We start from the raw sequence: 8879 nt of genomic DNA, 5'->3' as shown, positions 1-8879 counted from the left end.
ATCAGTGACAAACTGAGGAAAACAAAGAATACTGAGGAATGAGAGGATTGCAGAGTACGTACCTGGTTTCCTCAAGTGAAGATGGTTAAATTCCAGTTCATTCCATGGATTCCTCCCTCACAAGCTCCTCAAGCAACCCAACCAAAAAGAAAAACCCCCCTAAAAGCTCTCTGCCACTCTCTAATGGCAGCCTCTTCTTTTCTTCTCGAAAAAAACTCCCTCTACAGCCTCCCAAAAAACCCCCCTCTCTCGTCTGCCCCTCACTTCCTAAAACAACCAAACCAACAGCCCCCTCCTCAAAAGCTCCCTGCAGTCTCCCTCAAAAGCCTCCAGAAAAATCCTTTTTTCTTATCCCGGATCTGCCCCTCCAACAACCTGCAGAAAACCATCCCAAAAGCACTACTCTCCAGCCTGTAGCCTCTTTCTCTCTCCTCCGCTCCTCCTAACAGCCTGCAGGAACCTTCTAGAAGACCCCTCCACGTGTCAGCCTCTGATTTGCTTCCCAAAAAGCAAGGCTGATTCCCTAGCAGCTAGTCAAAACGTGACACGTGGCTTCCCCTAGATGGTGACATTTGGCAAAAGGTAAGCTGTAGAAAATGAGCCCCCAAATGGGGGTCTACATATATATTTGAAAAAATGAATACTTTGAAAAAAAAAATAGCCCGTTAGTAAAAAAAAAATAAAAAATAATTTGCTTAATTACAATTAAACGATATTAGATATAATATTTTAAGAAAATAATAAATTCCTTAATAAATTAATAATTTATCAATTAAAAATCTGTTTAATTAATATATTTTCTTTGGAGTGGTGGTTAAAAACTTATATATTTTAAAATTAATTAATCTTTATATTTAAATGAAAGAGTTAAAAATAAGTAAAATTACTCTAAATATATGAAAATAATTTATTAACATTTCTTATTTAATAAAACTTAATACTTATTACTTAATAGTTTAAGTTAACTTTAAATTAAATTATTTTTTTAGTTATTAACTTAAAACTCATTATTTAAATTAAAGTTGTTTGATAAAAGTAATAAATTTAAATATATAAAAATAATTTATTAATGCTAAAGGTGTTTAATAAAACTTAATACTTATTACTTAATTATTTAAATTAATTTTAAATTAAATTATTCTTTAGTTGTTAACTTAAAATTTATTACTTAATTTTTTATTTTAAGTATTAATATTGTACGATAAAATTAACTTAAAATTTATTTTAAATTATCAAATTAATATATTTATTTTCGTAAATTATAATTAAGATAAAAAATATTGAGTAAGGAGGTTGTAGAGTAAACCAAAAAAAAAAAAAAAAGTAAAAAAACCCACCACCACGATGACATTATTTCCTCACCAAGATCATCAAACTTCTGCGCGTGGGACGAACCATTCTCACCGCCTATTTGACCGAATTCCCCACCCAGTCATAAACCTAAAAGATTGCGGAGATTTTCGAAGGGCAACTGATTTAAATAAAAAAATATATATGTAACATAGAATAAACCTAGGGAAACAAAACCATTATAAAGTTATTTTTATACCCTTCTTCCAACTCATTTCATTTAGGCTATGTTTGGTTCCTAGAAAAAAAATTAGAGAGAAAATGTAAGGGAAAAAAAATACAAAAGAAAAGTAGAAGGAAAGAAAAAATGAAGAAAAATAAAAAAATAAATTAAAAGTTGTTAAATTATTATTTTTGTTACTTCAAACTCATTTTATTTATTTTAACTCATCAATATAAAGATTAAATAATTTAAAAATATATAAATTTTTAATTAGTTTTAATTATGTTTGGTTTTCTTTTATATTTTTTATAGAACAACCAAACATGAAAAAATCATTTTCCTTTACATTTTTTTTCTTTTCTTAGTATTTTCCGGGAACCAAACATAACCTTAGGGTATCTTTGGTTGTTGAAAAATATGAGGACAAATAAGAGGGAAAGAAAATAGAGAAGAAAAAGTAAAAAAAAAAAAAATGATAAAATGAAAAAAAAAATTAAAATTAATAAATTATTTTATATGTCATTTTAAACTTATTTTGTTTTTTTTTCTCAATAATTTAAAAATATATAATTTTTTTATTAATGTTAATTATATTTGATTTTTTTTTTTGTATTTTTCATATTAAAATCAAATATGATAAAAAAATTTCTTAATATTTTTTTTCTTAGTATTTTTTAGAAATCAAATATACTTTTATTTTTTTTTCTTTTATATAAATATTAAATAATTTAAAAATAGACAAGTCTCTTGCTAATTTTAATTTTTGTTTCTTTCTTATTTTTCTAGATAAATTAAACATGACAAAATTTTTCTCCATTCTGTTTTTCCATTTCTTAGCACCTTTGGCCAACCACCCATGAACCAAAACAAACACCATCTCCATTCGCTGGCAAATAATGAGGATTCAACAAGCATTTCTCTCTTACATGTTCTTCAAAAAGAACCAAAAAAACAATCATCAAAAATTTAAAAAATTATTTTATTATGGAAAATGGAAAAGAAAATCAAATATATTTTTTTAAAAAAAACCAAACTATGGATTTTCAAATTATTTAATTTTTATATCAAAATAAAAAAAAAAATTAATAAAATGGATGGAAAAAAACATATAAAACTAATTTATTAACTTTAAATCTAATTTTTATTTTTATTTTTTATTTTCTTTCCCACAAATTTTATGAGAATCAAACATAACCTAAAGATTTTGGTCAAGGATAATTTGCAGCGGTGCAAGGACTCGGTTTGGTATGGGGAAACAAGGTTGGAGTTGGTTTGAAGAACAAAATATGATCGATATAGTTAGGAAAATATCAAACACAATAATTTTCCTTATAAATGAAGAAACTAGACTATGAGTGCGTTTGGGAGTGATTTTAAAAAACATTTTTAGTATTTCTAAGACCTGAATTATAAAAATTTTTAAGTATTAAAAATATTAAAAATGTTTCGTAAAATTATTACCAAACAGACTTTACATCAAACCTAATTCCCAAGTTCATAATTATTCATGTGATATATGTATATATAGATAGTTCAACTTAGTCTCAACCTGCAGTGACCTTTAATTAATCATGCAAAGCTTAGAACAAGAAAATGAAGAAAAATTAAAGAAACAAAGAAACTGGATGCAAGTAATATCACCATCGAACCCTTTTGGAAAGACCTATAAAATACATAAGACCACAATTTACAAGGATATCAGCAAACAGTTTGTGGCGAAATAACTTTTGCTGCCCAGCAGGCTACTGTTGTGAATTTCTCCCAGTTGATGAACAATACCAATACCAGGAGTCAGGACCCGAGTTCTGAAATGAAATAACTAAAAAAGAATCAATTTCCTAAAATGAGATGTAAGCCAACATTAATAGCAAACACAAGCTGCTTCTGGTACAAGAGCTTGAGCATTCAATTATTCTACAAATCTACGAATCTGTTGCCTTATTATTATCAAGCTTACCAGAATTGCATGTGCGATGTGTTAAAAGAAACTTGAAGTCCTGAAAATAGCCTTCACCAGATAATCATCAGAAAGAAATCTCTTTGCCGAAACCTTTTCGTATGCTTCCAAGCCATTTGTATCACCGATCAAGTACCACATGAGAAGTCATGCAGAAGTTTTTATTCCTCCTCCTTGCAGATGATGAAACTTGGCTGGAAAATTTTCAATTCTTACAAGCGGGGAATAGATGCCAATTCAGCCAAATCTTGATCAGTCATTGTCAAAAATCATTGAATAATCTAACCAGCCCTCTCCCTTGGCTCGGCCAAAGTCCTTTAGTGTACATCTTTTGTTATGCTATTCACTTGTATCTCCCTGGTGTACATCTTCATTTTGCTATCCACAAAATTTTACATTTTCCCCAGCAACAAATCTAGCAGTGGGGTTAAATCTCCTAAATTCCAATATAAGCATTATGCAGGTAGTATCAATCTTCCCGTAGGCCTATGAACTACTAACACCCATCAAGAGATCATTCAGTATGGGGCTTGGTCCCAAGATCTACCCTTGGTTTAGCAGAAAGCCCTTTTGCTAACATCTCTTCCTCATACTTCCGAGCCAAATCTACCATACCCTTCTGCACTAAAGCATCAATAAGAGCATTATACGCACACGCATCCGGACTACACCCTTGTTCTTCCATCTTCTTCCAAACGATAAAAACAGGTCGAAGAAATCCCCACCTCCCAAACTTCTTCATAAGCATCACGTAAGTGTCCATCCTAGGCCTAACCCCACTATTGATCATCCTATCAAACGTCCTGAGAATCTGTTTAGGCTTCTCAATACACCCGAAAAAGCAGTGATAAGTAATCACATTTGGTGCATAACCCTTCTCACGCATTTGATCGAACACCCCATAGGCTTCTCTAATTCTCCCATTTTCACACAACAGCTTGATAATTGTATTGTAAGTCACAACATTGGGCTCACAACCCACCTCTTTCATCTCGCGAAATACCCGAATTGAAAAATCGACACCCTCTGAAAGACCAATGGCACGAATGACCGTGTTATACGCCACAACATCCAGCCCAATTCCCTTCTTCTTCATCTCCTTATACAATTTCACGGCCCTCCATGGCTTCCCACTCTTGCACTGTATATCCATATATATCGAATAAGAATATAGACTTTTACAAACACCTCTCCTATCCATCTCTTCCCAAAACTCCCTACACTTCTTCCACCACCCCATTTTGAACCACCCACGAAGAATAATGTTATAAATTTTCACATCATCGTTAAAAACTAAGTCTTTGCTCTCTCTTAGGAACAATTCTTCAGCTTCTATTACATGCTTATACTCACAAAGCGCGTCAATCAAATTCGAATACGAAGTTTCATCCCTCAGATTAAACTCCTCAGTTCTATAATAAGCATTCATCGCTTCTTCAACTAGATGCGCCGCTGCATAGCGCTTGAACACGAAACGAAAAGTGACATGGTTGGGGTACGCAACTGGGTCTGCTTTCATGCGTTGGATCAAAACCCATATGAGATCGAATTCGAAAAACTTGCCCAGAATGTCAATCATGCCATTGTAGGTATCAGTGGTGTGATTGAAGCCGCATTGGGTTTGAACCCAATCGAAGAACTCGAGTGCGCGTTTCCAGTCATTGGCGTAGCAGGAGAGAGTTTGGCGCACAGTGGAGTGGTCAAAACTAGTTGAATTTGGGGAGATTATAGGGTTTGATAGAGGCTCTGGTTCAATGGGTTTGAAGGGTTTTTTGGAAAAGGATTGAGTGAATGGATAAAGAAGAGTTTGAATGCATCGAAACGAATTGCAGTGTCGAGGAGAGATCAAAGAAAGCATTGCCATTGTAATGGCTTTGCACTCTGATTCTCTTTCATGTGTAGTTTCTTCGAAGCGGCTGAGCAGTGGCAAGGAGATTCGGATTTTTTAATAAGTAAATGTACAGTAATTTCTATTTTTTTTTTTATCAATATCAATATTTTCATTAGTTGTCTCAAATATATATATATATATGATAAAGCTAAATATTTTTGGGTTATTTGATTGAAAGGGCCTCTCAAAACCTAATTTTTGAACATTTCATCCATTTTTGACATCATTTGGACAAAAATATCCTCATTATTTTTTTTTGTAATGTAATATTTAAAATAGGAAATGATATTTATGTCAAAAATAGATTACTTTTCCAGAAAAAAACATGGGAATGGTTAAATTTTCGATTTTAGGGATTATTTCATCCCTTTTAACCAAATATTTCAATATATTTTTGCTTTTGTCCTCTCCCAAAGTCTTGAGGAGTTTTAGACTCTTTTTTTTTTTTTTTTTTTTGTTAACTAGGTTAGGGTTTGGAGTAGATTCAAATATTGCCCCATTTTGTTTATATATAAAATTAAATAAAAATAATTTAATTTCAATTATTTTCCTTTCATTTAAAATGAAATATTAGTTTATTTCTCATAAAAAGAAAATAAAAAATTATAAAAATATTTATTTATAAATCTTATTTGTTTTAGTATAGGTAAAATTCTAAATTAAAAAAACAAAAGAAAATTAAACAAGGCAAAGTGGAGTAAATGTGGGAAATTTCCCTTTGGGTCGTCCTACATCCCTTCAATTAATATAACTTTAGAATGAGGATGAAAGTTTATTTAAATAATGAAAAAGACTCGCCTTGAACCCTTTTGTTTTTTTTTTTATTTCTCTATATAGTTTATAAATCATTAATAAATATAGTATCTTGTGTTAATTAAGGGTAAAGGTTTAGGATTTAGAGTTTAAGGTTTAACATTTATGATTTAGGGCTTAGGGTTTATTGTTCAAAATTCAAGGTTTAGTTATAGGTTTAATTAGGGTTTAGGGTTCAAGTTTTGATTTTAAGGTTAAGAATTAGGATTTTTCAATTCCAAAATTGCTCCAAATCAGTGACTATTGTGGGTACCCAGGCAATGAGGTGACCAGATGGATACTCTAGATAGTATGGAAGTAAGTCACTCCGAGTAGTGTTACTTGATCAACCGTGTTTAATGCCTGGATAGTTGACCATCATAAATAAGTCTATTATATGTCATCAAAGAGTTAAACTAATAAGGGAGAATTACCCTTAAGGGTAGGCTAGGGAAAAAAATTACCGAGAAGGGTGGGTAGATTTGATAATTCTTCTGAAGGCCTAACATTTTTATTAGACCAATTTACCCTCAATTAAATTCTAAAATTATAATTTATAAAGAATAAAAGAATTGAAAAAAAAAGAGAAGACTGTCGTTCCAATGTCTTCCCTTTGAAACCTTCCTTTTCGCATCTTCTCGTCCAAGCTTCCCTTTCGTATGATCTGGGTGTTTTCACGGTGGTATGATATTATGAGAGATATTGAATCTCGTGTAGGCGTGTATAGTTCCATTGTTCCAATGGTGACTCCGTTGAAGACTTCCATTCTGCATCATTGTTGGCGTGTCTCCATTTTGAATATTGTGGCTTCGACGACGTCTTGAACCGCATTTTTTTTCATCGTATCTGAAAGCCCCACTAGTCCAAGGTAAAGTCCTCACAAAGCCTTCAAAATCCATCCCAATTCCCTAAAATATTCATTTCAAAGCCCCCATATTTATATTTATGGCGTTTCCACCTTAAGATCAGAAGCAGTACAGATCTTTATTTGTTACATTCTGCTTATTTCATGTTTTGCCCTAGGTGTTTTGGGTTTAAGCCTGTTTGGTTGCTGAGAAAATTTGGGGAAAAAAGAAATAAACTTGGGGTTTCATTTTCAATTTTTGAGTGCAGGGAAACCCAGAAACAGAAATAAAAAAAGTCAACTCACCAGGGTTTTTCTTTTGTTTTGCTTTTCGTTTTCTCAGGAACCAAACGGCGGGCGATTGCAAGGCTTTTCTTTGGCCGAGAGTGGTTTTGTGCTTTGCTTGGGTGGTAGGAAAAAGGTAAGGAAAGAAAAGAAATTGATTCTTAGAATATTGGGTTTCTCATTTTTTGGGACCTGGAGAACCATATAGAAGTATTTTGCTCAGCTGAGATGTTTCATTTTCCAGGAAATGGAGACAATTATATACTTAATTGCCTTTCATTTGTTGCAAACCAAACTGAGGTCCAAGGTTAAATTGTTCTTGTCTCACTAAAATGGATTTAGCTAGCAAAATGGTTTCTAGGACTTTATCTTTTGCTTAAACAATTTTGGAAATGAAAGAAATTTGGAGTCTTAGATTTTTCCTAGGGCATTATTTGGTTACTGAGAAAACAATAAAGAGTAAAGAAAAGAAGAAAGAAAAATTGAAAGCACGTGTCCTCCGTTTTGGTTCCCACAAACCCACAATTTGACCGCACAAAGTATTGTAAACAACTTCCTACAAAACATTAAAATTTCTTTAGAAGTTAGAACACGTGGAAGCAGAAAAAAATGCAAGACCTTTTCTTATTTATTTACTGTTGTCGGCAATCAAATGTGGCCTATGGAATTGAAAAACTCAACGCAACCTAGACGGATATCTCTAAGAAACTTTTTCCATGGAAACCAAATAAATCAAATGGAGCTTTGGCAGTCTGATTTGTAGAAATATCAGCTAAGTTTCTAGTGGTTGTAATTAAATGTTACTTTTCTTTCACATGATTGTTTGCAAGTTGCATGGATTTCTGTATATAAGTGTTCATGGTAGAAATAATGCAGCTTTAGCCTTGATCCTTGTGACCACTAGTTCGTTTAGGGCATTATATCAGCAGGGTATGTGGACAAAAAGGATATTCATGGTTTATAAATTGAATGAGGTTAGAATGAGCTAGGATTTATGCTAATAAGTTACTAGAAGATCAATTATGCAGTTTAAGTATTTTGATGGCAATGAAAAACTTAGGTTTTGAGTAGTGTCTTGAAAATGAGGTTGGTATGATTGATGCAGTTGGCTTTTAGGTGAAGAAAAATGGGAAAGAGGGGCGATCTATAGATGGAAAACATGCAAGCAAGCTGTTGTTAGAGGAAGAAGTGCCAAGAAGGCTTTCTAGGAGTCTCAAATGTAAGTTATAGTTATATGGATTCCTAATACATATAGTTGGATGATATATATGAATTTTGATATAAGTGAAAACATGTAAACTCCCGAAAATTCTTAAAAAAGTAATACAAATTAAAAGTTAAAGCCTTCAATTTTTTTTAAAAAAAAAAATAACACAGAGGTAATTTTGGCAAATGTTATTGGCTTACTGCATTATAATATTTTTTAAGCTTCCTGATTTCCTCATGCAGAAAAGGATAATGGAAAACACTGCCATGGAAGGGCATAATATGCAATTACTAGTTAACTCAAAATTTTGGTCTTTAATTAATTATAATATTTGCATATTCTTTTCTTTTGTTTTATTCTAGTTTGGGGGAATTATTACAGTCCTTGATT

The 8879-nt window shown here is 32.0% G+C and overlaps 1 protein-coding gene across 2 annotated transcripts; it reads right to left on the bottom strand.

Annotated features, from left to right (window-relative positions):
- Positions 1–3007: 3007 nt before the first annotated feature.
- LOC117927883 (pentatricopeptide repeat-containing protein At1g80550, mitochondrial-like) lies at positions 3008–5380 on the bottom strand. Of its 2 annotated transcripts, none has more exons than XM_034847606.1 (2): positions 3471–5380; positions 3008–3332 (listed from the first exon to the last, which is right to left on the bottom strand). In XM_034847606.1, the coding sequence occupies exon 1, from the start codon at positions 5332–5334 to the stop codon at positions 3985–3987; it is 1350 nt and encodes a 449-aa protein (XP_034703497.1). In that variant the 5' UTR covers positions 5335–5380; the 3' UTR covers positions 3008–3332; positions 3471–3984. The 2 variants fall into 2 exon arrangements, with proteins under 2 accessions (XP_034703497.1, XP_034703498.1); XM_034847607.1 differs by having other exon boundaries at positions 3008–3318.
- Between the last annotated feature and the right edge of the window lie 3499 nt (positions 5381–8879).

The sequence above is a fragment of the Vitis riparia genome, chromosome 13, assembly GCF_004353265.1.
Source record: "Vitis riparia cultivar Riparia Gloire de Montpellier isolate 1030 chromosome 13, EGFV_Vit.rip_1.0, whole genome shotgun sequence".
NCBI classification, from domain to species: domain Eukaryota; kingdom Viridiplantae; phylum Streptophyta; class Magnoliopsida; order Vitales; family Vitaceae; genus Vitis; species Vitis riparia.
This window is presented reverse-complemented; position numbering and strand designations above follow the sequence as displayed.